Here is a 27,572-nt window from a genome sequence, read left to right on the forward strand (position 1 = left end):
TATCCACTCAAACTCGCCAAAGGCCGCATATGTACGACGCAATATCTGAAGAGAAAAGAGCAAGGCTTACCGTTTATTGTCTACAGGCTTATGTACGTATGTTGACGATCTCTCTACATGTGGTAAATACCTCGGCTGTCCCGATGTGTTAGCAGCGTGTCAATATGTATGTTAAGACGCGAGACTGAGACAACTCTCCACATTTCCTCAGGTTTAGATGCGCTGAATGAATGCCAAGCAATTCTACGGCTACCTAGTCGAATATGACGGGGATCTGCCGTAATTTGTGCTGAAGAAGAATAGGGTCGGCGCCATCTTTAAGCGTATCCTGTCGTTGGTATATGTAATCAACGCTTGCGGTGTTATGCGTGTCTTATAGCGTAAGGCTACTAATACATCCCACTTGCTGTAATCAGGTAATCAGCAACGACAAGCCTAAAGTGCATTGGCAATCTGTATGTACACGGCATATGGAATGCCCCAGATCTTGGGGCTTCGTTACGGATGTTGCGGACAAAACTAGCTCGTCACCCGACAGGCTCGTAAGGGTAGCATAAGGGTAGCATAGCAGGGATAAGAATAGACTAAAAGAAAACGGACTCGCCGTCGAGTTAACCTCCTGTGTACGTACTCTTCTTCACATGTCAGTAACACATATATATTACATATCATACCCATGCATATATGTATATACCTATACTGGTAACCTAGTATAGTTGCACACGACCTTTAGCTATGTTGTATTTCATCGAACGATCGATATCTGGATACGGAGCAAACAGTCTCGATGGAGTCAAGCGACTTCATTATTCTCAGCGTGTTAACATACACGTATATAGGAGTGCGTTAGGTGCGGTTTTAATTTCTAACAGAAAAGATGGGCTATAAGAGATAATGGCATATAGGGATCTCACATGCTTAAGCAGTTGCTTAAGGGTGATATTCTTTTAGAGCCCCACCACGTGCGACTATGTAGGTATTATATTCATTTTCAAATGATTAGGGCTGCAATATTACATCAAGCAGATATTTTCTCATCCGTTCAATAGCAGGTAATATGTACATTACCTAAGGTACCTAACCTGCTATTTAGAATATACTCAGGTACAGAATAATATTCCATGCATGCCCGCGTAGCACGAAGGGCAAACCACATGTGCGCTAGGTAGTTAATGTTTAATATCTGCATGTACTTCACACTAGCAATTGCTATGCCAGGTACATGGGAATAACCAAAATGGATCAGGTACAATACCTACATGTACAATACCTAGGTACATGTATGTACTAAACGGACATTTCTCCATGCCGGCAGCTACGGGACATGCTGGAGGTTAGACAACTCGAGAATAGGGCATTAGAAAGTGGGAAGCTTCGGCGAGTTAGAAAGTTCATTTTATTATAGACACCGAAGACATCAGAAAATCTCCTGAGTTCTCTCCAAATCTCCTGGCGTAAGCGCGGGACGTCAAATTCGAAATCCGCTCCCGCGCTCCCCTTGTCGCATTGAACTCCTAACCCGCTCTCATATTCGCATCGCCTCCATTTGTGGTCCCCAAAGCTCTTTTATTCAACTTTTAATAATTTTTATAATTTTTATCATCCGCACCCTCACGTCCACGATCCACTAGCATACAGTTCCGATTGCCTTTCACTTAACATACCGTACCTACTCAAGATAGCTTTCCCTACCGGTCTGCCTATCCTATCCATAGGCTGTCTCGCTAGACGATGAGCCACCGTGAAGTTTAACCTCAAAACCCGAGTCCATCGACGGCGTCCCGTCTGCCTTGACGACGAGATACTTTCTCTTTACATATATCCCCTCTCTTCGGCCGTAACAGATACGTATATAATTAATAGGACGCGAATCGAACCTAGATGGACGCCGATATGAATTCTGGCGGTGGTGATCTGGCAAGGCAGCAGCAGCAGCAGCAGCAGCACCAACCGCCGCCACCGCCGCCGTTATCTGACTCGGGGTCGCTACCTACACCTCCTTCTAATAACTACAACACGCCGCCGGGGTCGACGACGAGTACGCAAAATGCACAAGGCGCAATGAGTTTCCGAAGGTTTGTATATAATCCAGTACGGTAGCATATTTGTATATATGCGCTATGAGTTTGCGACGAAAAGGCTGATCAAGAGTGAACTTCAATTAGACAACGTGCTTCGAGGGCATGTGAGGTGCGTATTTTAGTTCCTTTTTTTTTCCTTCTATATATACAACCTTTTCTCTTCGTGTTGTAGAGATTATCTGGCGCCCTTTTATCAATTTCAAGCTCGAGCTACCTATCTGGGGCTCGTGGTGGGATTCCTCTAAAAGAGCCGAGGCATCTCAAGAATGCGATCCATATTCCTTCTACCCTGCATTTCTAAACTGACCACTCGGATACCAACAGACTTGCCATGCTAGAAAGGTACGAAAGAATGCCGTATTTTGATTCGCCGAAAATAAGAAAAAGAAATAAACGGCTGCATCGAAAACGTTTATAGAAGGAAGATGATATTTACATAAATTATTAGGTACGATGCGATGCGGCGAGCCTTGGCGTCCCCTGTACCAATTGTGTTGCCTTCCAAATCGAATGCAAAATCCCACAGCCTAAGAGGAAGAAGACCCAGGCGAACGCGGCAAAAGATTCGGACAGGTGCGTGTACAGTCTGGCGACTACCTATGGTGTAGTGTAATTGAATATCGAGGGATTGATTAGATCGTCTATAGCGACCGTGGGGATGTCATCGAAGAGGCCTCTCCGAAGCCACACAATGCCGGCTCCTCTAATATCTTCCCGGCGCGACCGGCTGTATTACACTCCTCCGAGGGCGTTCCAACGTCGACAGCCATAGAAGCCCAAGCTAGGAAAGAAGAAGTTGACCATGACGCATACCTCAACTTGGTCATGAAGCCCAAGTTTACGAGAGCCCCCATCACTGAGGCTGGCAGGGTAGCCTTCTTAGGAGAGTCGTCGAATCTGACGCTGTTGGTTCACGATCGCCAGGGAGATTCAGATGTTGTGCATTACCCGCTTCCCGAGAATGTGCGCGGATCCAGGGCCCGCTTGACTGAGCTGGATAACATTGAGGTTGATATTCTTCATCGACGTGGGGCTTTCTTACTTCCGCCTAGGTCCCTCTGCGACGAGCTCATCGATTCTTACTTCAAATGGATACACCCCATCGTACCCGTTATAAATAAGACTCGATTTATGAGGCAGTATCGAGATCCTAAAAACCCACCCTCGTTACTCCTTCTGCAAGCCGTTCTACTTGCTGGCTCTCGAGTATGCCATAATCCGCAACTCATGGATGCGAACGGGTCGACCACGCCGGCCGCCCTGACGTTTTACAAGAGAGCAAAAGCCCTTTACGATGCTAATTATGAGGATGACCGCGTGACGATAGTCCAAGCTTTGCTCCTGATGGGTTGGTATTGGGAAGGTCCGGAAGACGTCACTAAGAATGTCTTTTATTGGAGTAGAGTTGCTATCATTGTAGCTCAAGGGTCCGGAATGCACAGGTCCGTAGAGGCATCGCAACTGAGCAAGGCTGACAAGAGACTATGGAAGCGTATCTGGTGGACACTTTTCACCCGTGATCGATCCGTGGCGGTTGCGCTGGGACGACCATGCAATATCAATCTCGACGACTCGGATGTTGAAATGCTGACTGAAGACGATTTTATTGAAGACGAGCCAGACAACGCGAGCGGAGTTACCCCTGATCCTATACATGTTCAATTCTTCCTACAGTACGTCAAGCTTTGCGAGATCATGGGCTTAGTCCTATCTCAGCAGTATTCTGTGGCATCCAAGGGCCGACGCCAGAATGCTATCGATCTCACTCACAGTGATATGGCTTTGGCCGATTGGTTACAGAACTGTCCCAAATTGGTATATTGGGAGATGCCGCGACATCATTTCTGGAGCGCATTGCTTCATTCCACCTATTATACTACTCTTTGTCTACTACACCGGGCGCACATGCCTCCTAATAGTAGTAGTAGCGCTGCCAGGTTTCCAGACGACTCTTCTTACCCTTCGCGAAATATTGCTTTTCAGGCTGCAGGGATGATCACGTCCATCATTGAGAACCTATCGGCGCACGATGAGCTTCGTTACTGCCCTGCGTTTATCGTCTATAGCTTATTCTCCGCTCTCATCATGCACGTATATCAGATGCGGTCACCTGTCTTCTCCATCCAGCAAGTTACACAAATTCGGATTCGGACCTGTATGGAAGCTCTTAAGGAGGTGTCTAAGGTATGGCTAGTAGGCAAGATGGTCCACACCCTATTCGAATCAATATTGGGCAATAGAAATATGGAAGAGAGGTTACAAAAGGCTGTTGGCAGGCATCATAGGAAAGTTCAACAAAGCTTGGCTCAGCTGGAGCAGCACCAGCAAAGACAGCAAGAAGCTACTAAACGGAAATATGATGAGATGGCTATCGACTTCAGTATAAATACACCAGTGCATCAGGAATCGTACGAGCGGTCGCGTCCGCAAACTCCCAGGAACGAACCGATCCAAAACCAACCACCACACATGGGCCCGCCTATCAACTCACCGAATGCTAGGTCTGGAGACACTTTCATGGGCACTAATAGCAGACCGCATACCCGACCGGCAACCCCGTTCAACCCGTCCTTCTCCGTCCCAACTACGCCTCCGGACCTCTATCTTGTGACTCGCAACTCACCAACCCTTTCGCAATCCCTGTGGGAGAATTTCCAACCGGATCAGCTTTTCCCTGAGAGTTCTCACATGCCGATGCCGCAAATGTCGCCGCCGCAGAATCAACAAAGTCTCGACCCGAGTCTTGTGAATCCGATACAGGCCGGTATGTCACCGCAGTCGCCTAGGCAGACCAACCAGTTCCAACCCCGGATACCGCCGAACAAGGCCGGCGTTACGAGTCCCCCGCAGGCTAACAACTTCTTACAACCAGGAATTGCAGGATACCAGTCCCAGACGAACAATCTGTGGGCGGGAGGCGACGTCAACACGGGAATGCCGGATGGCCAAAGTCCAAGTGATAGCTGGAGTACCGGGTCCGGACAGCAGCCTGTGCCGGCTACCTTGAATGTCGAAGATTGGTATGCTACTCAACCTATCAAGATGGGAACTTTGCTAACATGTTTTTCTAAGGTTCCAATTCTTCGGTATTAACGGGAGCGATGTAAACTTTTCTGGCTTGGAGATGCCCATGGGCTGAGGCTGCCCTGCTGTACAATCATACAATGATATTTCTGATGCTCTCTCGGTTCATTTTCCTGGTCTTTTTTTCAGGGCACGATTGACGTGGTATCATGTAAGTGGGCTTATGCTGTCATGTTTGCTAGGAGTTACGGTGGGCTTCTTAAGGATCGAAGCTATGCGAACATATTGGAAAATGGCCTTGTTTAAGTACTTATGAATATATATGGATGGGACATAATCGCCTATGAACAAAATTATATATATACATTTATATTTACACGGAAATGCGCAAAAGCGTACGTGTAGTAATAGAAATATTACACAATAAGGAAAAATCTTGGTTGCAAGATAAATACAATACCTATGGTTAATTATGTGATTTTAAAGAGATCCCGGATGAGTTCGATACTTAGGTAGGTATTAAATGTGAAAGGTTGCATGAATTAGGTACAATTGCAGATTGCACCAGCCAGTAAGTGCATAAAGATGCATGCTTGGTGGGATATGTACATGTTATGTCTCTCTTAGGTTAGGTACCTAGGTATGTACGGAAGTCGCCTTCAAAAGTTCTGTCCATACAGAACGCCTGTCAGCTTTGGCCGCAGCTGTCGGGCAGCCTACCCCACCTGGCAATCTAAAATCGTAAAGTATACTAGAATATATCCTTTATTATACATATTACCACACAATTAAAAATATTAAAAAAATAATATTTTTAATTATTTAATAAATATAATGCCTTAATTATATTATAGTATATATTTTCATAAATTAGCTTTTATATTTAAAATGTAATGAGTAAATTAAAGTATAGCATATTTAAAGGTACATTTATTATTATGGCTGCCAGTTGCCGCCAAGCCTTGTCAAGCTGACAGGGGCTGGCCTATGGACAAAACTTTTGAAGGCGACTTCCGTACCTAAGATAGGAGATAAATACATGTATCCTTGTTAGGTAGCAGCTATTGTTAGCTCATTTTCTCAGCGTCCACAGCGCTGTTTCAGCCGTCTTGGCCATTATGGCGGTGCTTGGTCTGGGGCTGACGGCACCGTACCAGTGTACCTTACGTAGGCAGTACATAATTCAGTATTGTATGTACAATATTGACGTGCAGACCCTGTCCAATCCCTAAAGGGGGATCCAATAGTACGTGTACAATTCAAGGAACCTCCTGTAATGTAAACTTCTTTCTACATAACCTACCTAGGTATCAACTAAGATTGTGGCAAGCAGATAACTACATACCTTGAATTGTTCCAGTACCTCTCTTTCGTTTTGCCAGTTGTTGAACCGATATTTCTTTCTTCCTCTTATATCTTTACTATTGCCAGTTCCGAGCCAGGTAACGTTCAACTGACACGACAGCTCGTCTTCTCACGTACCATTCACACATGCCACCATTCGGCTGATTGCCGATTTGACCGAAACCCCAGTGATCATATGTGTTATATCGCTCTACGACGGAGATAAGAATAAACCTGCTTGCAAGCTACTTTTCGTCCGATGCGATCAATGTTATCTATTAATCCACACCAGCCCTAGCCTCCATAGGCTCGTATCGCCCTAGACTATGGCCGATGCGGGTAGGAAGTCGAGTCCTGTCGCCCCGAGGTCTACCACTGGTCTCGTACCTGCCAGTGCTGACGATGCCACTTCCATGAGGTCGCGAAGTAGAAGAGCTCCCGCAAATAGAGATGCAATAAAATCCCCAGGCTTAACACCCGCCCAGAGTTCTGCACCCAGTAGAGGTGTGAGTCCTATGCCATCTCCACACCTCGGGAGCAGCAAACTACTTTCGAGCGGACGGTCGAGTCCTTCTAATGCCGCATTCTCACGCGGGCTTCTCGAGGGCTCATGGACACCGAGCTGGGCATCCGTTCAAGACTTTGCATCTTCTTTATTGGAAGGCGGTTACAGCAGCGAACCTTCACGTCCTAATAGCCGCAACGGGAATAAGCCACGACCGAAATCGATATGGAAAGGACTTGGAAGTGGGATTGCGAAAGCAGGCAAGTCTCCTAACGATTGGGGACCAGCACCTCCGGCCGAATCACAACCGGTTGCCGGCGACATCGGAGCAGGGTCTCTTGCGAAGCGGGAGGCACAGTTGAAAGCTAGGAAAACTGCCAGTGTATTAGAGAGCTACGAGGGTGTCAACGGTGGTCTGGATGTGGCTGGGAAATATAAGAGGAGGAACTCGGACGAGACTCCACGAGGCGATACGGAGGCCGTCGAGGAGCAACTGGTCTATTTGCACCATGTACAACCCACAGATACATATGCGGGTATTGTCCTTCGTTACAGATGTCAGGAACATGCATTCAGGAAAACGAACGGTCTATGGTCACGGGATAACATCCAAGTGCGCAAGCATTTGATGATACCCGTTGATGCATGCGAGCTCAAGGGCCGGCCGTGCGACCCTCCATCCCAATACTCTCAGAAAGTTGATCTTTTAGCTACTACCCCCATGACTGCGGACCTCAGAAGCCCTATCACATCTACTCCACAATCGCGACAGACGCACGATAGTTACTTCGACTCTATCAGTGGCAAGTCAGCAGGACTTCTTACACAAGGAGACGAGGAACCACTTTGGACCCATGCGCGATGGGTCAAACTCGATTTTTTCCAGGACCCCGTAGAGATTGTTAGAGTCTCAAGGAAGTCAATGGGATATTTCCCCCCCAGACGAAAGAAGAGTATTCACACTGTATCCACCTTCTCAACCCCGCGCCACTCTCTCGACCTATCAAAAGCCCTAACAAACACGTCCGAAGTCTTCGACAGCCCAGCTCAACTCTCATCCAGGCGGCAAAGTTCCATCAGTGCGCGGCCAGCAGCCGCGAGTCTTGGGACTTCCTCGCCCGCTAGAAGCAGAGTCACTAGTCTGGGCGAAGCGGATAGCGTACCGGCGTGGATGCGCAGGCCGGGAGGAGTAGGGTCGATGGGAAGGAGCGTTAAGGCGCCGGGCCCGGCAAAGGATTACTTCAACACATGGGTCAACAAGACGCTCCCCGGACTCGGCATCGATTCGATGCCCTCGATGTCCGTTATGGGGTCCGAGACCGCGCACTTCGGGTTCAACAAGGCGGCAGAGGAAACAGCCGGGATCGTGGAAAGCCCCTTTGAAGAGGGTCGAGAAGCTACCTCCCCGCCCGGCAACGGAATGGGTCTCGAACACGCCGCCGCGTCTATCGAGTCCTGGCTCCGCGGGGCGTGGGCAAAGCGCCCGGTTACGCCGAGACTGAGCTCCCACAGAAGACCTACCGAGGATATTGATCTCATTGAGTTGGCGGATGCGAATAGCGACGATGGACGCAGAGGGTTGGAGCCGGGACTCTTAGATCAGGGTTTCCGCGGGAACGGTGCTACGGGCCGGGGCGAGGGTGAAGGTACGGTTAGGGGCCGTTCGGCGCCGCTGAATGCGGTTGTGGGGAAGGGGAAGAAGGCTGACTGAGTAAGGGAGGGAGTGAGGGAGTGAGGGAGTAATTGGTTGGTGGGAAGGGTGGGTGAAATATACAACGACGGTCCGATGATGAAAATTTAGAAGAGCAATCATTTTCGATAGATGGCAGTTCAGCCCGGTTCGAACTGGTCCGATTTTTCATGTTTGCGTGCGTGTACCCAGGCAGTCAACTTCGCCGCGGCGGCGGCAGCAGCAGCAGCAGTAGCCGCAACATATCATGGCCGTCCTCTTTTTTTTCTCCCCGTTTCCTCGAGGCACTGTGTGCGCACGTTGGCTGGCTGACTTGGTGTTGTTGATATGTGTGTGGCCTGCATTGCCGGAGGCGTTCAGGGGAATCCCATGGCGTTTTTTTTTTTTTTTGTGTGTGTGTGTGTGTGTGTGAGTGTGCCACGTCGCGGGTTTTGAAATTACTTATTTATGCCCAGCCCCTTTTGTTGTTGTTGTTTTGTATATAGATATAAGTAGTCAAGTTACTATTACATAAAGATACTTTACAGACTTGAGAGCTTGCATTAATTAGGGAGAGGGAGGAGGGGAGACGGGATTTAAGCATGTTGGCATTTTTAGTGCTATGCTACTTTAGTAGTGGGATAGTATAAAATAGTCAGTTAACTAAGTTACTTATTTGTTAACTTAACTAGGTTAGGTAGGTAGTTGTTATTGCAAGTCCCGAAGCAGAACTGCGTAATATTATTATGTTTTTTGCGTGCTTGGGTATTTTACTTGCTCGTTAGTAGTGTATTTGTGTTGCGTTTATAAGAGGTGGTGGTATAAGGGGTGCTTATGTTGAATCTTATACCTTATCTAAGCTACGATAGGAATCATGCGAAGCTGGTTATCGATTGGTGCTTAAACTTCAACTTACACACATACATAACAGGTAACCTAGCACTTGAGCTTTATCTTTATCAACTCTAGGGTTTCTGTTCAATTGGGTCCTTGCTGCGTCATGAAGTATACGTAGACTTATTATATATGTAGGTATGTATGTACATGTAGGTAGGAATCAAGCTTCTATACTTAAACTTGCACATGTAGCCTGTTTGAATGCTTCTGCTAACTATCGAGTACCGTAGTAGTCATGCTTCCGCGACACTCACCACCTGGCGATAATCCCATCCTCACCCCATCTGCAATCGCGAATGCCACCCTCCTCCTCCTCCTCCTCCCAATCGCATAGGAGGCACATATTACCTATTACTGCAATTGCACGCACCATTGCAACTAGAGAAAAAGACATACGAGAATATGCCGATCTGCATCGAATGCCGGCACCCGGTCAAGACGCTGTGGACGCAGTACTCGGGAGCCGGGGACCCGTCGAGCGGGCACAACATCCGGCTGACGGTGTGCAAGAAGTGTGGGCGCTTCTGCGACAAGTACGTCGAGCATGACTTCGTGGTGCTCTTCATCGACCTCGTCCTCATCAAGCCCCAGGTCTACCGCCACCTGCTGCACAACACGCTGATGCGCGAGCGCGACCAGTTCGACGTACGTCTGCTATTTTTATTTTCCATGTGTTTATTATATGTATAACTACCTACCTAGGTACCATTTGTTGTATCTACGTGAATGGTGAATGATGCTGATCGGTCGGGAATATTGCCAACAACAGCCGTCTATTATACGTCTCGGAACGCTACTGCTGCTCTTCGACGTCTATCTCACTTGGGCCCGCATCGAGAAGCAAGCTGCGCCTAACTCGAGTTCTGCTATGGGAGGAAGTAACCTGGGGGGGCTGGCGCAGCAGCCTATTGTATTTCAGTATCTATTCTTTCGTAAGTTTCTCCTTCTCTCTCTCTCTCTCTCTCTCTCCCCTAAACCATTCTGCTAACCCGTTACTCAGTAATCCTATGCACCTTCTCTACGCTCGCCTTCCACCTCAGCATCCGATTCCTGACCTCGTCGCCGCTCTCCCCGCTCAATTTCCTAGGCCTGTTGCCGACGTATGCGCGGCCCAATTCGGTATCGACGGCCCTCCTAGTCTCGTCGTCCACTAAGCTGTTCCCGATCCTCATGGTCATCTGGGACTACGACGTGCCGGCGGCGGCGCGCAGCCTCGGCTGGGCCGTTGTCGCAAACAACGTGGAGGCCCTTAAGATCCTACTTGACTGCGGGTACGGCGTCGCGCTGGCTCTGGCGGCTGCGGGCGCTGTCGCTCGCTGGTTAGTGGGCAGAGCGGTCTTGTGGGTCGTTGGGCTCGAGGACGTGGACTCGGGGGGCGAGAGCGGCGTTGCGGCTGATGGAAGAGCGTTGTGGGCGCTGCTCGTGTATGCGAGGGAATGGGCGGGGAGGCTGGCTGTTGGGTAATATATTAGTTGCTTCTAGCTCCGAGCAGAGTGCTCGTGTAAAGGGATACAATATAAATCGCAAAGAAACCAAATTCGTTCAAAATGCGGTCGTATTAAGAACACTATGTCCGTGCAGATGTCCAGCAATGTCTGTTCGCTCTGTTGCTGCCAAGTGCTGATATGATTGATGCCCATCTTCCAGAACGCCAAAACCAAACATGTAGATAACGGTAGCGATGTGTTATACAGGTCCATCCCGGCTTAGTCCGGCTAGTCTTTCTCTCCTCATAATACTGTCGTACTCTTTGGCATTCTTCTTCCTAATGTTCGAGCTAAACACTAAGATGATTCCTCTGCATTCCCGACTTCCGTAACTCTTACAAACTTGATTGTCCCTGATCCCTTTCAACCCGTCTTTCCGCATTGGATCGCTTCGTAACGAGGAGAGACGCAGAGCCCAGCTCATTCGTGTTGGAAGCCCTCGCGGATGTTAGACCGTCTCGGCTCGATAAGCGGGTGCAGTTGGGCCATGAAGGTGATGAACCACATCAGGTAGCAGCTGGCGAAGGCGAGGATGAGAGAGGAGCGCCACGTCCTATCATCAAATCCGCAGTCAGCAAGTAAGCAAGCAAGCAAGCAAGCAAGATCAGCATTAAGAATATGAGGTTGTTCCTCTCATGAGAATGGGAAATGCGAGAAAAAGAACAACTCACGCCTGGTTTTCGCCCTTCGGCGAGAAGAACCAAGCTGCGACGCAGAGGGCGACCACGATGGCGAGGCCGACGAAGATGCTGTAACTGCGGTATGGTCAGCAGGCGGCGCGCGAGGGCATTGCAACAGACGTACCCCTTTGCCATGTTGTAAGCAGGGCGATTGTCGACTTCGAATTAGTGGGATTGGTAGCTGGGGAATTGTGAAGGATTAGGTAGGTAGGTAGGTAGGTAGGTAGGTAGTTGGCGTTGGAAAGCGTCGGGTCTAGATGGAAGCTTGCCTGGTTAATTGATCGGGGGACTTGTAATTGGTTAACGCGGTTCAGCCCTGTTACTGTTGCTGTTGCTGTTGCGCTGAACGGTTCAGGAACTTCAGGACGTTAGGGACGCTAAAGGTATGATTACATAAGTCAGACGGTCTTATAAAGGGTAGGTACGTACGAAGTACATAGGTACATATTCTTTATTGCTCGATCCCTGTTTTGAGATGGCATTTAAACTCAAGAGTTCACTCAATTCACTCAATTGCAACAAGCATCATTTTTTTTTACTGTTTTAGGGCAATTGAAGCTATTTTTTAAGATTTGAGTGAGATCACATTGTTTGTCTCATAAACTTCTTAAGATCTCTAACGCAACAATTCAAAAGCCAACACCAAGTAACTAATCTCTTCTATAAATCATGCGTCGTTCTCAAACTTCAACCCGTAGTCTTTCCTCGCAGCGCCGTAGATTCCCGCGATATCGCCTTTGTCGCCACCCGCGTGCTCGGCGACGCTCTTCAAGTAGTTTTGAGCGACACCCAGCAGCCTGAGCTCGGCACCTCCGCTCTTCGCCAAGTTTGACGCGTGGCCCGCGTCTTTAAGTGCGTTGTTAGCTGAGAAGAGCGGCTCTTCCATCTTCCAATAGGTGCCTTTTAACATGCGCTCCGAGTAAGCGCTGTATATGCCGCCGTACATCTGGTCGATAAGCTGCTTTAGTGGCTCGGGGCCGATGCCGATCTTCTCCGCCGTTGCGAAGCCCTCGCCTAGTACCGTCGCCATGTTCACGATGAAGGTATTGCCGAGTAGCTTAAGCTTTAGCGAGTTCGCTGGCGGCTGATCCTCAAATGGAATCTCTGCCCGGCCCATCACGCCTTTAATATAGGGTCTTATCCTGTCGATGGCAGACTTGGTTCCTGCAGGGACGAAACTGTGTTTCTAATATGAGCAAATGAGGTCTTAAGAGTAGGTCGGGGTGAAAGGTTCCGACTTACACGAGCTGGCCTGCTTCGGCTGCTGCTGGCGCTCCAAAAACAGGACTAGCAATGAAATCGCCCCCCTTCTCAGCTACTAAGTCGGCAGCTTTTTGTGTAGTGTCCGGATGAATCGTGGAGGACTCGATGAACAGCTTGCCCGCTACGTCAACTTTAAGGATGGTATCGAAGATGTTCTGGACTGCGGCGTCGTTGGAGAGAATGACAAAAATTATGTCGGCCTTCTTGACGCCCTCCTCGATAGAATCGACGATTTCAGTCTTTCCCGCGGGAAGCTTAGATGCCACGTCTTCGGAACGCTTTCTCGTTCGGTTGTATAAGAGCAAGGGCTTCTCGAGGTTGCCTTTCTCCACCAGATTCTTCACCATACCCTTAATGAGAGAATTAGTGAATCAGGCGCAAGTGTCATGATACATGATATTAGAGACTTACCCTCCCCATGTTCCCTAAGCCGATCCATAGTAGTTGAGGTGCCATATTTACTACCTATATCTCACCGGCTACTAAAACATATTAGTAACTATGTTAATTACTATAGTTACCTAGATAAGTAAGGTAGGTAATAAGTAGTGAGTATACTTAGTAGATAATAGTACCTTTTATTTGAGCGTGATAGAAAATCAGATATCGTAACACCCAGATAGTTTCAACAAATCTAAAGTGGTTATGTTTTCCAAGCGTCTATTTTTCAAACTTTAGGAACATCAGCAGAGGGGTAGACTTTGTATATAATATGATAAAAAGTAACTGTTGCAGTCACTGGATGATAATATGCCCGGTCATCGACTAAAACTGCCCCGCAAGCTTCCGGTCTAAGGCGAGACACTTTTCGTCATTTTCGTCATTAATATTCGGCTTTAACTCGTTCATATATGCAACCAAATAAACTTATATCGGCAGCTGGTTGATACCAAGAGCTATATAGCAACCATAAATATGCGCTTAGCCGCTCAGGATGTTATTAAGTAGTAGGGTACGGTCCGGCGCTCGCGCGAATCTCGCTCTTATTACAAACCTCACTCGAGGACCTCGTCATCGTCGGCCCCTTCATCTAGCTCCACCTTTTCTCCTAGATGACTATACCCCTCGGTACCAGTTGCTATCGGAGGCTGACACCGCCAAGAAGCGCGAGCTCGCCCGCGCGCATCTCCGGAACTGTAACCTTTGCCCCCGGCTTTGCGGCGTTAACCGCTACGAGACAACGGGCATGTGCCTCATCGGACATGACGTCAAGGTCAACGTAATCGCTCCCCATTTTGGCGAAGGTCAGAGAGCCGATTCCATAATATTTGTAAATCCGGACTCAAGCTAATATTAAGCAATAGAGCCTTGTATACAAGGTCACAACGGGAGTGGCTCTGTCTTCTTCTCCGGGTGTAATCTTCGATGCACGTTTTGTCAGAATCACGATATTGCTCATCAGAGGAATGGATTTGACTTGACGCCCGAAGAGCTGGCGCAGTGGTATATTAAATTGCAGGACGTTGGCCATGTTCACAATATTAATCTCGTTACTCCCGAGCATGTGGTACCGCAAGTGGCTTTGTCCATATTACATGCACGCGATCTGGGACTAAAGCTCCCCATCGTCTACAATACGTCAGCATTCGACTCGCTCGCATCACTAGAGCTCATGGATGGACTTGTCGATATATATCTCCCAGACTTCAAGGTGTGGAACAAGGCTACGTCTCAACGCCTGCTGAAAGCCGAAGACTATGCCTCTACCGCTTCCGAGAGTATTAAGGCCATGCATGCGCAAGTCGGGGACTTGTGCTTCACCGGTGACGGTATAGCGAAGAAGGGCGTGCTAGTCAGACACTTAGTAATGCCGGGAAAGGAGGCGGAAAGTGAAGAAATCATGAGATACCTAGCGCAGAATGTTTCGCGAGATATCTTCGTCAACATCATGGAGCAGTATAGACCTGATGCTCACGTTGGGAAACCAAAGAGAAGAACCAAGAAGGAGACGGCTGAAGAGGGAAGTCAAGAGGAGGTCAGATATGCGGATATCAGTCGACCCGTTACCAAGGAAGAGATATCAATTGTGAGGAAGACCGCAGAGGCTGTAGGACTAGTAAGTTGTGTCTTTTCTGAGCTATTTACACTAGGTATGAATCATATGAAGTTAGCGATCACTAACTGGTATTGATATAGTGGCGCTTTTGCGATCCTCCTCGACATGATGGTTTTGCTATATGATATCTCTTACATACATAAGAGTCTACTGGGTGTATTATTATTTAGATTTATTATATTTGGTACATACTATTAATCCAACATGTTCTATACAGAAACCCGAGAACCCTTTTTGAAAGACATTAATATGGTCTGGAAGGGAAGCTTTACACTCCAGAACACGCTTTACTCATTCCAGAACCATTTCCATTGTAGATTCGAATCAGCCCGTACTGGATAAAGCCTCAGTCTATGAAGTCCAAGGCATATCTATACAGTTATAGTAAATGTCTATTACGTTCCTGAGTTTGACATCTTTTGTTGATACTAACATCCTACCGCAGAACAATAAATATATACTAGGGGTTTGATTCTACAACGTATATTCACTGATAGGTAGACATCTGTTTTCTTTATAGAAACTCTGGCTGCACCTAGAATCGTAGCTTGCCTTGTGCCGATACTATTGCCGTGAAACCAGAGCATCCCAGAGAACTGGCTCTCCTTGAACTATTTCTATTCATTTTCTTATACTAGTGGATAGCTATCTTATTCACTTTGCTAGATAACTTGCTCTACAAATAGCCCCGTCTCTCCACGTACATATAACACAGAGCAAGTCCTATAAGCCAAGTTCGCAGAGGCCTCAACTTCACCATGCCAGAAAACCCAGAAGACCAGAAGCCTCGCCACAACCATGGCTTCAGGAATCATATGAATAGATCACGGCCATCCCATCATCATAGAGGTTCTGATCCAGAACCTAGGCAGACGAAAGTTCGCAGTGACCCCTGGCAATCGGTTAGTGCGTTACAACTAGGGCTTCACCCACGACCCTTCCATGAACTACATAGGGAGCGTCTATATCTCCTTGAAATGCTACAGCAGCATAATACACGAGCCCTCAAGCTATTCGAGCAGGTGCCAATCGTCGAAGAGAAGATACAGAAGGCTGATACTCCGTACAAGCTCAGACAAGCGAAGAAAACTCGCGGCTGGCTGAGACATCGTATTACTGACACTGTCGAGGAGGAGAAGAAGGTACTAGCGCGACTGAGCGAACTGCATGTTGAGATACAGTGTCAGGAGAGATGGCTCCAAGTTGAGATGGAGAGGGTAGCGAGGGGACTTTCGCAGCAACACCACAACCCCAACTTTGAAGATTTCCTTGCGCCGCCAATACCGCCATGGCCCCAGGCGAGCCCACATCCGGTCTGCAACGCTTATCATCCACCCTACACGGGCATTGTATACCCAAATGCACCGCCCTGGGACGCCTTTCCGAGCCAAGGGGCTTATCCTGGATATTATTGGCCAAATCCAACTTACATATGCCCCACGAACGTGCCGGAAGCCCCTCGTACGCCCAGCCCATTTGAAATAGACAGCACCTTTAGTAGTAATGCATTGGACGATACGTATAGCAGCCACGTAGAAGTTACTGCGGGAAGCCCTGAGATGGAACAGCGGTGGCCAAGTACTCCGCCTCCAATAGGTGAAGACAGTACCGAGCACAATCAAAAGCGGTGCAACTCTACATGGTTTTAGGGTACTGGCACGCGTTTTGGATTGTAGTGTGAAGGACGGTACGGATTTAGATAAGGGGCGGTTCATAAGTCATCGTTTAGAGTGTTCATAATGAGAATCTACTTCGTCCCGAGAGTAAGACTATCACCGATAGTGTATCCCCCCCCCCGTCGTAAGCTATCCAGTAATAAACTTTCGTTCAAGCTACCCAAGTCCAGTGCTTCATGCAAATTCTCCAAACTTGCCGTTGTCAAACCCTAAATCCTGCGCCGACAATCGCTTTGCGCGCGTGCTGCTGTGCGAAGTTGGTGGGGGCGGAAGTATTCCCGAACCGCGAGGCGCCGAAGCAGGTGATGCCGAAGACGGCGGCGGAGGTAACGAGAACGACGATAGACCCTCACTGCCCGAGCCCTGAGGGGGCGGCTCTGGCTTCCGTCTGCCGAATCTTCCGGGTAAGTTGACCGTAATCGTCTCGCCTTCTTTCAGGCTGAGATCGCGCTTCTCGGCGCTGTCTTTCCGCTCGACGGCCGGCTTCTTCCCGGCCGGGCCCCCGGCCTGGCTGCTCCAGCCGAGCGTCTTCTGGGCCTCCTGCAAGGACACGCCGAAGTCGAAGGCCTCGCTGCGCTCCTCGAAGCCGATGCCGAGACTGGCCTTGCGGCCGGCGTCGTCCTGCACGCGCAGCGCGAAGAACCGCGAGCTGTCGGAGACGGGCTCGACGACGGCGGCGGCCGTGTACGGTGCCGCGGCAAATAGCTGGCCCGTGCTGGCGTCCTCGAGGATGATATCCGTCTTCACCTGCTCGTCGCCGTCACCATCGCCGTCGCCGTCGCCGTCGGTGTTGTTGCCGGGCACGGGAATAGCAGTCTCGATGACGCGCATGCGCGCCGTGAAGATCTGTCGGTCATTGCTGCCCTCTCCCGTCCAGGTCGCCGCGACATGTCCCTTCCCGGGCGTCATGGGCGGGATGTTGTAGACATGCACGGGGCTCGCTACGAACAGCACTCTCTGGATGGCATCGGGTGGCAGCGTTCGGCCAGTAGCCGGGTCGATTGACTCCATATTTTTTTTTTCTTCTTTGCCTTGATTTTACCTCATGTACCCCACGTACAGCGGATGGCGTGCAGAAGTTATGTGATGAGGGGTAAGGGGTGAGGGGTGGTCGGTGGTCTGTCCGGTTTGCTAGTCGGGATGGATGTTGATGCTTCTTTATCATGTAAGTCCAGCCAGCGTCTATGTACAGACTCTAGGTATGACGAGGGTCGGCGGCGGAGCTTTAGACCACCCCTGAGTCCCTGCAGGCCTGCAGGAGCTGCCCCTATTATGTACCTCATACGTGGGTAAGTAGGTAGGTACCTATGTACCGTACAGGTATGAATTGCCCCGCTAAGATAATCGATAAGATATGTACCTAGTTAACTACTATACCTTTGAAGTTTCCGATGATCTACCGACTCCGTGCGCTTCATCGAAAAATCCTCAGCGTCACTTATACTGTCTAGCCTGAGGTCCTCATCAGCATGGCATTGATTCCCGCCGCGAGCTTGGAACTGCTCACGACGGCTGGCCGGAGCGTTTCCCCTGGGGCGGCGCTCCTGAGATCATCTCGCATGTTCTCAATGCCAGCCCCAATACCTGCTCCTCCTGGTGACCTTTCTTCGGCAACTAAACACTACTCTCCGACTTCCACGATCCACTTCCCGACGCATCTTACTGTGACGACGACTGCCTCCTCTCGAATCAATGGCGATTGGGGCTTTAAGCGACCATTTCCTCTAAAGACTACGACGAATACCACCTATCCCCTCGCGCGGGTAAGGCAGGTCGATTCTGTCGAGCAAGTCACAGATTTCCAGTCTGCATCAGACCATACGATGACTCTACGGAAGTACCAAGAAATGAACTTACCAATTAGCGTACCAATCTCAAACAGCATGGATAATACGGCTGTTAGACATACGAAGTCGGTCTTTGAGGAGGATGCCGATCTGACCGCTTTAGACGATGAGCAGAAAGCGGAACTAGCGAACAAAAGGTGGAAGTTCTCAGGGCCATGGCTTGCCGGTATGACAGATGGCGACTTTAAGAAATTTCTTGATAAGAAGGTGCGGAAGAAGCGTGTAGAATTCCGTGCCTTTTTAAAGAAGATCTACGCGGTCGAGTTGTCGAAAGAACAGGCGCAGAAGGCTGGCGACGCTGGGGAGGAGATACCACCACCACTCACCGCTGACGAAATTACGGATGAAGAATTGACAGAATATATGAGGGAACTGAGGCAAGACCGCATGGTCCTGTACAACCTCGTCAGTCGGTTCCTCGATCTTGCTCCAGTAGATTTGGCTACCGAACTCGAAATGCTTGGTAGATTGATGCCAGGAAGAAAGACAAAACTGGTTCGTGGGAGTCCGTACGGGGCAACCGGACCCCCTATTACACACCCTTCCGCTGGTATTTCTTATCTGCGCACCCGGAATTTCCAGGAGAACCATGCGATCTACGGACCTCAGCTACATCACACCCCTATCAAAGCGAGAGTCTTGAAACCCACGAACTTCGCCACGGGCAGTTTCGGACCGAGCATCGGTATCGCTGGATTCGTCGGCCACGCGCCGGCCGAGGATACATCATTCAACTCATCGAAGCAGGGGAACGTATCTTTGATCAGCGCAGCCATACACAAGCTAAATCTCGATAAAGACGGTGGATCGAAGGTCTACGTGCAGCCCAGCATGGCCACGGTCGATTCCACCGGAAGGATCTACGTCAACATAGGAGATGCGAACGAGCAGAGCCAGCTGGTGCAGAAAGAGATGGTGGGAGAGGGCAGCGTATTCGACGAGGTTGTGAAGAAGGGTGCGACTCCGCAAGTGCCCCGTAATCCTAGAGACACTGGTAGATTTAGCGTGCGGCTGGGAAGCAAGACATCTGGCAGTGCGAAAAGTTACGGCCTCGGCCAAACTTTTAGGGGTGATAAGCACTACGAGTAGATTCACGAGGGTTCCAGTCCCTGAAGTGGGATGAAGTAACGGAGGCATCATGTAGCTGTGTGGTATTTGATGTAAGCTCGGTGCTTTGTATGATTTCTGTACATATCAGATAGGAGATATTCTCTATGAGCTCTATGAGGCAATAGAGGAGCCCTAGTAAATCAACACTCAAGCTCAAGTGATTCCATATATCCTCCTTTGACCGTATTGGTGTTTGGAATACGTACCTACATGTAGTTGGACGCCCTTAACGTAGGTAGGTAATAGCACATAGGTACGTATAGTAGATCTGGCAGCTGTCAACCGCCATTCAGCGGCTGTCAGATAAGTGCTTAGATTAGGTACTTAGGTACTTAGGTACTTTTAAAGGACCCATTAATTCTTGCCGATTAAGACGTGATTCTCTTCTGCCCTAGGACCCAGAGTTTTGCCGAATTTCCCCCCCACACAGATTCTGCACACTCCCAATAATTCTTTTCGAGACATCCTCAAGCGCAATTTTAACAATCTTCGGACTTCAACAACCACATTCCCCCTACTAACCTGTAGCCAATACCGCCAAAATGGGTCGCGTTCGCACAAAGACTGTCAAGAAGTCCGCCAAGGTCATCATTGAGCGGTACTACCCCAAGCTCACTCTCGACTTCGAGACCAACAAGCGTGTCTGCGACGAGATCGCTATCATCGCCTCCAAGCGTCTGCGCAACAAGGTCAGCAACTACCTCCGGCCTATATGCGAGACGGAACATTGCATGCAACTGCAATGGTCGAACTAGCAGGAAACCCAAGCTAACCGGGAGGCTTACAGATTGCCGGCTACACCACCCACTTGATGAAGCGTATCCAACGAGGACCTGTCCGTGGTATCTCCTTCAAACTGCAAGAAGAGGAGCGAGAACGCAAGGATCAATACGTGCCCGAGGTCTCCGCCCTTGACTTCGTCCAGAACACCGAGGCTGGCCAACTCGACATCGATGTTGAGACCAAGGACCTGCTGAAGCACCTTGGCGTACGTTTATTCTCCCTATATTGTCTCCGAGTTAAATGACAATTGCTTACCGTGATCTGTTCTATAGTTCGACAACGTCCCCGTCAACGTCGTTCCCGTCACCCAGCAGCAGACCGCTGAGCGACCCCGCAGATTCGGCGACCGCGCTCCTCGATAAACGTTGCAAATATTAGCGATTTCCTCACGTGAAAAGTGAAGGAGGGTTATGATGGTTGGTTTGGGCAACTGGTATCGGTCTTAACATGGCTTTACGGCGTCTATACTACGGACGATAGTAGGTACCGTTCTAGATCTGCAATTGACGAGATCTTTCCCACACAAGGTGTCCCTGATTCTCCAGTGTTCTCTCTGGGGATGACGGTTGATGGCCAATTCTTATTCCTTCTGCCCGTACGTGACTTGTACTTGACTAGGATTTACAAAGTCTAGGTCGTTATTAACCCCTTCAGTCCCGGTGAATTGGACAACTCGGCATTGCGTATAAGGGGATGGTCATGATGTGGTGGCCATTAACAACACTGTGTGTCTCGGTATAAGTAATTGTCTTTGCCATTATTTTCTACTAAGGGTATCTCAAATGATCTTAATCAAAACGCCGGAATTATGCTAGTAATGATCAAAATGCCGTTATATCATTCTGCTGTCGGTTTTTCAGAATTATCCTCTTTCACATTTTCATCTTCGCCTTTTTGTTCCAGCTCTTGGTTGAATTTTGGCTTGTACCCGTCCAGTACCAAATGGCTCTCACCATCTTTATCCAGCGTGGGCTCTTGCGGAGCCATCTTAACGGACTTCTCCCTAATCGTAAGCTTAACCCTTCTCGTAGACGGCTTGTCCACGGCATCGCCTCGTTCAAGCGCTAGATCCTTCGCATCCTGGGCAGCCTTCCTTTCTACGCTTTGTAACTCCCTCTCGAGCCGTCTAGTCGCATCGTCTTCTTCTTCTTCCTCGGCCTGCTTCGGCTCGTCCAGCAGATCGATCCGGATAGACGAAATGCCTGCCCGTTCCCAGGCCGCGGTCTCACCAAGCTGCACCTTGACGTACATGGCCCGGCGGGCGCACTCCCGCGAGCACCACCGCTCTAACTCCTTCCGCGGCACGATGCCAAAGTCGCCCCGCCCCCAGCTCACCAGCTTGTACTCGCCGCCCGGGCCGAGACGCACGCGCGGGCGCGGGCACAGCGCGTACCCGCATTTCTTAAGCGTGTTGCGCTCTTCGATCAGGTCCTCGTAGTCGCCCGGCTGGAAGAGCCGGACTAGCTGCCGGAAGGTGTCGGCGTCGGAAGGGGAAGGGTTCGAGGAGTCGTATGCAGCCGAGGAGGCTAGGGGCAGCTTGGACAGCTCGATGATGGAGTCCTGGATCTCGTCTTCGAATGCGTGCTGCTGCTGGATTATGCGCGCTTGTTGGATGGCTGTTTCGCGGGCGTTGGGTTTGGAGGCGGTTGGTTTGTGTTCTTGGATTGGGAAGGGGGAGATGGGGGCTATGGCTGCGGAAGGAGACGAGGTGTTGGTGGTGGTGGTGGTGGTGGTGGTGGTGGTGGTTGTGGGTTTCTTTAAGATGCCCTTGGGCTTCTTGGGTTGTGACGAGGTTGTTGGAGCTGCCGAAGACATATTGTTCAGATCGTTGGTATGATTTCGGTATTTTGGTGGATATAAAAGATAGGTAGGTAGGTAGGTAGGTAGGTAGGTTGTCGTAACTCTTTGACTTATCGTATTGAAATTCTATATTCGTCCGTATCACAGTCCCGCTATTACGTAGCGACACAGTGGAGGGAGTGAATCTGTCTTGATATTTTAGGTAGTTTCGTATGTATTATCTGCAGAAAGCGCAATCACCCCGCACGGTGCAAGTTGTATTTACCTAGGTTAGGTACCTAGGTACCTAGACAAGGCAATGTGCCACAATGAAAGGTGAGGCGTTTAGCCACCGGACTTACTTACCTCCATCCATATGTACCTCCATCTATGTAACAAAAAGGAGCTTGCCTCAAGCGAGGGAAAGGTGCATATAGCATCGTCATTGGCCCGTGCACTTACATTAATATTAAGCATAGGTACCTAGGTACCTAGATATGTACTCCCATAGGTAGTAGCAGCCTAGGGACGCTCGGAGCGGGCATCAGCATTGAAGCTAAGCCAAGCCGACGAAACCTTGCACACTGCATTGCATCCTTTCCCTCACATCTGAATCCCATCAGGCGTCCAACCGCACTTTTCAGAACTTTTTATCTTTTGCCGATTAGATTAGTCCCGACCCTTACTGATCCCGTTGAATACTGGAATACGGGGAATACAAAGCAGCTCACTAATCATATGCACCAAACCCAACCTGAAGCACGCAACCTCGGTCGACCGGGCTAAGCTTGGCTTTTACGGTGGGTTACATCTCATCTATTCAATCTTGTAAAAGCCAACCATATAAAGGGTATGTACAAGTTCATGCGCTGACGTCGACCTACTCCAGCCGCTAGCTGTGACAGGCTGCTTGCGAATGCTCAGCCTCATGTGTTCCCCTTTCTACCCAATTTATCGGATCGTGATACATCACCTGTTGTATTAAACAAACTCAAGAATAGATTCATTCTTGTTTCGTCTCCAACGGCTAGAGAGAAACAACCCCAATTTACGGACCCCACGGTCGCCTTCATTTTACTTACTGTCTACGACCCCGCCAATTGCACAAGAAGCTCCCGAGATCGAGTTCCACTAGGTAATATTACAACATTACCACCTTGACATACCATCGCCATGGCTGCCGTGCCATTCAAGGTGAAGGCCATTTACGAGTACACCTCGAGCCACGAGGACGATCTGCCCTTTGGAATTGGCCAGATCATAACCGTCACCGATAATGAGGAAGACGACTGGTACGGCGGTGAATATGTGGATGATCTAGGGGTGAGGCGAGAGGGAATATTTCCCCGAAACTTCGTGGAGAAGTATGAACCGACTGCCCCGCCACGTCCAACAAGAACTCGTAAGAAGGAGGCAGAGGTAACCCCTTCCTCGCCTCCGCCACCACCAACAGCTGCTCCATCCTCTCCACCACCTGTGGAGGAGCCTGCGGATATACCATCAGAAGTAGCCTACGGAGAACCACGTGTTGCTTCACCGCCGATTCCAGTTCCCACTCCCCGCTCTCCTCCGGCCACAGTCGCTCCTGTAGCTAAACCACTAGAGCCAGCCTCCATCCCGGCTCCCGTCCCCGTCCAACCTAAGGCTTTCGATCCGACAAGCCCCCGAGTCGCTGCTCCGTCAGTATCAAAATCTCCAGCTCCGGGTCCTGCTCGAGCTGCGCCCCCGGTGTCCGAGAAGCCCGGTGGCAATTCCTTCAGAGATCGTATAGCAGCTTTTAACAAGCCAGCAGCTCCCCCGGTTGCCCCTTTCAAACCTGGCAATCTTAGCGCCGGAAGTTCCGGCTTTATCAAAAAGCCTTTCGTTGCTCCTCCGCCTAGTAGAAATGCTTTTGTGCCTCCGCCTCGCGATGTGCCTACCGCTAAAGTCTATCGACGGGAGGAGGACCCCGAGATCAAAGCTACAGAGGCGGAATCTCTAGAAAATGCGGAGAAGGCCGGGCTCATTCCTGCGGGGACCTCCGAGGGCCAAGCGGAAGACGTACCCAAACCAACTAGCTTAAAGGAGCGAATTGCCTTGCTCCAGAAACAACAGGCTGAAGCAGCTCAACGTCATGCCGAAGCCGTTGCAAAGAAGGAGAAGCCTAAACGTCCCCAGAAAAAGCGTACTGAAAGCGAGGAAGGGCCACCGGCAGATGAGGCGGCAGAAGCCCCGGCCCCTTTGGAAAGAAGGGATACAGCTGAAGTTGCCAGCAAGAAATCTATGGATGAGCCTAGACCTCCACGACAGTCAATAAGTTCTCGGCGAAGGTCTTCTGCAGCACGTGCTGAGAATGACGGGAACGAGGCGGACATGTCCGGCGCAGGAGACACAACAGAAGGTCAAGAAGATCTCACCGAGAAAGAAGATAGTGATGAAAAATCTCGTCCCCATAGAGGAACTGCTGCTGAGCCAGAAATCCCGGAGGACCAAGAAGGAGAAGAGGGACAAGAGGAGGATGTCGACCCTGAGGTCAGACGAAAGGAGGAGCTTCGTGCCAGGATGGCGAAGATGAGCGGTGGCATGGGCTTCCATGGTATGTTTGGTCCGCCCGGGATGATGCCCGTCGGAGGCCCGGCGATACCCAAGAAACCTAAAGCTTCACCACCATCAGAGCGCCGTTCGAGCGAAATTCAAGATAGACCTTCGTCGCCTAGAATGTCCGCTCCCCCGGTGCCGACTTTGATGGCTCTCCCTGGCATGGGGAAACCCAAGCAGGAAGAGGAAGAAGCTGCCAAGTCCGATCATGATGAGCCAGGCGAGCAAGACACTACACCAGTTGTCAGTGCTCAGCCAACTGGCTCAGCTCCAGAACGTAAGTTTCAATCCCGGCGTGTGCTTTGTCTTATTATGACTACGGTAAGGCGATTAACACGACGGGCAGCTCTGTCAAATGCATCTAGTGCTCCACCTCCCGTCCCTGGAAGCCGACCTGCACCGCCCCCGGTGCCTACAGATTGTTGGTTTCACCTTTATTTTTATTTAATCTTTAATTTTTAATATTTAATTTTTAATTTTTATAGTACTATACTAATTATCTTTCCAGCTCGACCCCTTCCCACCGGCGTCACTTCACCCAGCCAGGGCTCCGAATCCGATGACGAATTATCCGAGAACCCCCAGAGAGCTCTCGAGACTCCTCGAAGCGAGGCTCCCCCGGCTCCCATAGCCTCTCCTATAATACCGACTTCACCACGAATTCCCAATCGGCCGACCTCCTATATTAGCGAACAAGTTTCACCAACCTCCCCGCCGGTACCAAGTAAGAGGAATAGCCGCCCTCCGCCTCCTATACCAGGTGGTGCTCCACCTCCCCCTATCCAAAGTCGTCCCCCACCCCCTCCTCCCCCTGGTGGTCCCCTAAGTCGCTCTTCTACCGCTGATGAGCGAATTGCACTTCCAATGCGGCCTGGGGCTCTGGATAATGGCGAAGAGGGTGAAGTTACCGAATATGAAGGCGATTATGACACTGACATCGCATCTTCGGTCCCTCATAAGGATGCGCTTAAGTCGCATGCTCGGGATTCGAGCTTCGATGATAGTGCTTCGGTGCGTTCACCGGTAACCGATGTTCCACCTTCGGTCCCCAGCGCCGCTGCTCCGAGAGTTGGTCCGCCGCCACTTCCCAGTCAACCTCCACCAGGCTCGAGAGGTTCTATAGACGTACCTCGGGCCGCTCCTCCGCCGCCACCTCCGAAGGAAGCATCCCATGACGATGACGATTATGATCCTTTCAATTACAATGCCGCCCAAAGTTCTTCTGCCACAGCTGCCCATGGTCTAGCAGCCCACGACGAGCCGACACCAACACCTCAGTCGGCTTCCGCGTATCATTCGCCGCCTCCGCCTCCGCCAGTCACCCGAGGGCCCCCACCAGCACCGCCAGTTAATAGGGCACCACTTCGAAAATCATTAGACGTGCAAAGACCAGGTGGAAGAAGATCAGTCGACGCCTCCCGACCGTCAATGGAAACGAGCTACGTGGCAAATGAGATTGATTTAGCCGGCCATACACAATGGTGGCTGTCGCCAACCGGACTTCCTCCGGTCTTTCAAGGTAGACCAGATATTTATACCGAATGTGATGAGTCAACCTCTGGGACGTCAGTTACCAAAGAAGTGTTTATCTTATTCCAAGACTACTCGCAAACAGTGGTTACTGTTCATTTCGACAGCCAAAATCCCGCAGACGTCCAGCTTGAGCAGCGCCATGAAGCACCTCCTCGGAGCCTTCGCCAGGACGAGCTAGAAGGGGCGTACGAGCAATTTGGTCGAGCACTATCCAGTGCCGTTGCGACCAAGAAGGACTCAGTAGTTGGCGACGGATCTCCGTGGGCGCTCATCCTAGAGCTTCTCAAGCCTCTGAAAGGTGTCCTACTTCCTGTCGGCAGGCGCGGTTATGGTGCCTTAGTTTACGCCAATTTAGCTAATGCTTCGACACAACTCAACGACGAAATTAGACCGGGAGATATCATTTCTCTCCGCAATGCCAAGTTTCAAGGCAAACATGGGCCTATGCACGCCAAATACACTATGGAGGTGGGCAAGCCGGACCACGTGGCGATCGTCGCAGAGTGGGACGGTACCAAAAAGAAGGTTCGGGCATGGGAACAGGGTCGCGAAAGCAAAAAAGTAAAGCAGGAGAGTTTCAAGTTGGAAGATCTTAGGAGTGGCGAAGTGAAGATCTGGCGGGTGATGCCGCGTAGCTGGGTCGGGTGGAGTTCAGACTAGCGGTCTCGAGGACCGTCCTACGAATACCTGTGGCCGATACTCATGAGGGTCGGTACAGATGGGAGGGTCAGTGTGGATAGCCCTATGCGGATGCTGTTCTAATTTCTCTCCACTTCCCCTTACTCCCTATTAGTTAGTACGGCGGAAAGATGACGTCGGCGGCAAAAGGGGTAGAGGAAGTAATAGAATCTACGGTACGAAGCACGAAGTGGAGTGATGTGCAGATATCATGGAAAGAGAACAGAAGCGAAGATGAGAGGTGTGATGATGATGTTATTGATGAGGACTAGGACAGGAGTGAAATGGAAAGCAACGAAGAAGCAAAAGCAGAAGCATTCGTTAAGGTATCCCCGGTCGAGTCGCTCGTGTCATAGTCACAAGTCACGATCGTAATCAGTCATAGTCATGGTCATGGTCATAGTCATAGTCACAGCTAAAGCTATGGGTGATGATGATGATGATGATAATGACGGAGATGTTCTTCTACCACTATTGAGAGCAGCGTTGTTATTACTACCTACTTACTACTTCGCTCATGTATGTACGGTAGCTATTGCGGAATTTGCGTCTTTTTTTGTTCGACCAGACTTGCTTGTATGGT

At 49.9% G+C, this 27,572-nt stretch overlaps 11 protein-coding genes across 11 annotated transcripts; 7 read left to right on the forward strand and 4 right to left on the reverse strand.

The window, feature by feature from the left end:
- The first annotated feature begins 1,922 nt into the window (after window positions 1-1,922).
- On the forward strand, window positions 1,923-5,565 carry F4813DRAFT_356825 (fungal-specific transcription factor domain-containing protein). Its single transcript, XM_049243036.1, has 6 exons — window positions 1,923-2,075; window positions 2,166-2,190; window positions 2,406-2,423; window positions 2,530-2,654; window positions 2,729-5,101; window positions 5,154-5,565. Exons 1-6 carry the CDS (start codon window positions 2,062-2,064, stop codon window positions 5,218-5,220), a joined length of 2,622 nt encoding a protein of 873 aa, XP_049100409.1. The 5' UTR covers window positions 1,923-2,061; the 3' UTR covers window positions 5,221-5,565.
- A 1,210-nt stretch (window positions 5,566-6,775) lies between these two features.
- On the forward strand, window positions 6,776-10,984 carry F4813DRAFT_380368 (Arv1-like family-domain-containing protein; the record flags this gene model as incomplete). The annotated part of the gene is made up of 5 exons (XM_049245557.1): window positions 6,776-8,638; window positions 9,920-10,021; window positions 10,112-10,165; window positions 10,290-10,452; window positions 10,521-10,984. The coding sequence occupies 5 exons, from the start codon at window positions 6,776-6,778 to the stop codon at window positions 10,982-10,984; spliced, it is 2,646 nt and encodes an 881-aa protein (XP_049100410.1).
- Window positions 10,985-11,323: 339 nt separating this feature from the next.
- Window positions 11,324-12,146, reverse strand: F4813DRAFT_49216 (ATPase, V0 complex, subunit E1/e2). The gene is made up of 3 exons (XM_049248556.1): window positions 11,812-12,146; window positions 11,679-11,762; window positions 11,324-11,560 (listed from the first exon to the last, which is right to left on the reverse strand). Exons 1-3 carry the CDS (start codon window positions 11,820-11,822, stop codon window positions 11,428-11,430), a joined length of 228 nt encoding a protein of 75 aa, XP_049100411.1. The 5' UTR covers window positions 11,823-12,146; the 3' UTR covers window positions 11,324-11,427.
- A 40-nt stretch (window positions 12,147-12,186) lies between these two features.
- On the reverse strand, window positions 12,187-13,691 carry F4813DRAFT_49302 (NAD binding domain of 6-phosphogluconate dehydrogenase-domain-containing protein). Its single transcript, XM_049248557.1, has 4 exons — window positions 13,526-13,691; window positions 13,362-13,432; window positions 12,930-13,300; window positions 12,187-12,865 (listed from the first exon to the last, which is right to left on the reverse strand). Exons 2-4 carry the CDS (start codon window positions 13,404-13,406, stop codon window positions 12,355-12,357), a joined length of 927 nt encoding a protein of 308 aa, XP_049100412.1. The 5' UTR covers window positions 13,407-13,432; window positions 13,526-13,691; the 3' UTR covers window positions 12,187-12,354.
- A 193-nt stretch (window positions 13,692-13,884) lies between these two features.
- F4813DRAFT_388726 (uncharacterized protein) lies at window positions 13,885-15,131 on the forward strand (the record flags this gene model as incomplete). Its single annotated transcript, XM_049246733.1, has 3 exons — window positions 13,885-14,194; window positions 14,255-15,006; window positions 15,087-15,131. The coding sequence occupies 3 exons, from the start codon at window positions 13,885-13,887 to the stop codon at window positions 15,129-15,131; spliced, it is 1,107 nt and encodes a 368-aa protein (XP_049100413.1).
- A 180-nt stretch (window positions 15,132-15,311) lies between these two features.
- Window positions 15,312-16,756, forward strand: F4813DRAFT_49313 (uncharacterized protein). Its single transcript, XM_049248558.1, has one exon. The coding sequence runs from the start codon at window positions 15,765-15,767 to the stop codon at window positions 16,653-16,655; it is 891 nt and encodes a 296-aa protein (XP_049100414.1). The 5' UTR covers window positions 15,312-15,764; the 3' UTR covers window positions 16,656-16,756.
- Window positions 16,756-17,967, reverse strand: F4813DRAFT_49363 (DUF1681-domain-containing protein). The gene is made up of 2 exons (XM_049248559.1): window positions 17,750-17,967; window positions 16,756-17,729 (listed from the first exon to the last, which is right to left on the reverse strand). Exon 2 carries the CDS (start codon window positions 17,691-17,693, stop codon window positions 16,857-16,859), a length of 837 nt encoding a protein of 278 aa, XP_049100415.1. The 5' UTR covers window positions 17,694-17,729; window positions 17,750-17,967; the 3' UTR covers window positions 16,756-16,856.
- F4813DRAFT_356850 (mitochondrial ribosomal protein MRP51) lies at window positions 17,901-19,796 on the forward strand. The gene is made up of 2 exons (XM_049243037.1): window positions 17,901-18,002; window positions 18,068-19,796. The coding sequence occupies exon 2, from the start codon at window positions 18,152-18,154 to the stop codon at window positions 19,616-19,618; it is 1,467 nt and encodes a 488-aa protein (XP_049100416.1). The 5' UTR covers window positions 17,901-18,002; window positions 18,068-18,151; the 3' UTR covers window positions 19,619-19,796.
- Window positions 19,797-20,181: 385 nt separating this feature from the next.
- Window positions 20,182-20,784, forward strand: F4813DRAFT_388730 (40S ribosomal protein S17; the record flags this gene model as incomplete). Its single annotated transcript, XM_049246734.1, has 3 exons — window positions 20,182-20,328; window positions 20,427-20,627; window positions 20,695-20,784. The coding sequence occupies 3 exons, from the start codon at window positions 20,182-20,184 to the stop codon at window positions 20,782-20,784; spliced, it is 438 nt and encodes a 145-aa protein (XP_049100417.1).
- On the reverse strand, window positions 20,633-22,745 carry F4813DRAFT_49450 (uncharacterized protein). Its single transcript, XM_049248562.1, has one exon. It carries the CDS (start codon window positions 22,235-22,237, stop codon window positions 21,260-21,262), a length of 978 nt encoding a protein of 325 aa, XP_049100418.1. The 5' UTR covers window positions 22,238-22,745; the 3' UTR covers window positions 20,633-21,259.
- F4813DRAFT_49417 (uncharacterized protein) lies at window positions 22,744-27,174 on the forward strand. Its single transcript, XM_049248561.1, has 3 exons — window positions 22,744-25,055; window positions 25,125-25,199; window positions 25,287-27,174. Exons 1-3 carry the CDS (start codon window positions 23,375-23,377, stop codon window positions 26,969-26,971), a joined length of 3,441 nt encoding a protein of 1,146 aa, XP_049100419.1. The 5' UTR covers window positions 22,744-23,374; the 3' UTR covers window positions 26,972-27,174.
- The last annotated feature ends 398 nt before the right edge of the window (window positions 27,175-27,572 follow it).

This window comes from Daldinia decipiens (genome assembly GCF_022478715.1).
Source record: "Daldinia decipiens strain CBS 113046 unplaced genomic scaffold F4813scaffold_13, whole genome shotgun sequence".
Lineage (NCBI taxonomy): Eukaryota > Fungi > Ascomycota > Sordariomycetes > Xylariales > Hypoxylaceae > Daldinia > Daldinia decipiens.

What these genes read in the sequence shown, in the direction of transcription:
- F4813DRAFT_356825 (XM_049243036.1), top strand. An exon ending in GCGGCAAAAGATTCGGACAG is followed by an intron (nt 2,655 to 2,728) that starts GTGCGTGTACAG and finishes GATCGTCTATAG; the next exon opens with CGACCGTGGGGATGTCATCG. An exon ending in ACCTTGAATGTCGAAGATTG is followed by an intron (nt 5,102 to 5,153) that starts GTATGCTACTCA and finishes TGTTTTTCTAAG; the next exon opens with GTTCCAATTCTTCGGTATTA.
- F4813DRAFT_49216 (XM_049248556.1), bottom strand. An exon ending in CCGAAGGGCGAAAACCAGGC is followed by an intron (nt 11,561 to 11,678) that starts GTGAGTTGTTCT and finishes ATTTGATGATAG; the next exon opens with GACGTGGCGCTCCTCTCTCA.
- F4813DRAFT_49302 (XM_049248557.1), bottom strand. Translation starts at nt 13,406, where the DNA reads ATGGCACCTCAACTACTATGGATCGGCTTAGGGAACATGGGGAGG. An exon ending in GCTTAGGGAACATGGGGAGG is followed by an intron (nt 13,301 to 13,361) that starts GTAAGTCTCTAA and finishes TCTCTCATTAAG; the next exon opens with GGTATGGTGAAGAATCTGGT. An exon ending in GCCGAAGCAGGCCAGCTCGT is followed by an intron (nt 12,866 to 12,929) that starts GTAAGTCGGAAC and finishes TTAGAAACACAG; the next exon opens with TTTCGTCCCTGCAGGAACCA.
- F4813DRAFT_49313 (XM_049248558.1), top strand. Translation starts at nt 15,765, where the DNA reads ATGCCAGAAAACCCAGAAGACCAGAAGCCTCGCCACAACCATGGCTTC.
- F4813DRAFT_49363 (XM_049248559.1), bottom strand. Translation starts at nt 17,693, where the DNA reads ATGGAGTCAATCGACCCGGCTACTGGCCGAACGCTGCCACCCGATGCC.
- F4813DRAFT_356850 (XM_049243037.1), top strand. Translation starts at nt 18,152, where the DNA reads ATGGCATTGATTCCCGCCGCGAGCTTGGAACTGCTCACGACGGCTGGC.
- F4813DRAFT_49450 (XM_049248562.1), bottom strand. Translation starts at nt 22,237, where the DNA reads ATGTCTTCGGCAGCTCCAACAACCTCGTCACAACCCAAGAAGCCCAAG.
- F4813DRAFT_49417 (XM_049248561.1), top strand. Translation starts at nt 23,375, where the DNA reads ATGGCTGCCGTGCCATTCAAGGTGAAGGCCATTTACGAGTACACCTCG. An exon ending in AACTGGCTCAGCTCCAGAAC is followed by an intron (nt 25,056 to 25,124) that starts GTAAGTTTCAAT and finishes CACGACGGGCAG; the next exon opens with CTCTGTCAAATGCATCTAGT. An exon ending in GCCCCCGGTGCCTACAGATT is followed by an intron (nt 25,200 to 25,286) that starts GTTGGTTTCACC and finishes TTATCTTTCCAG; the next exon opens with CTCGACCCCTTCCCACCGGC.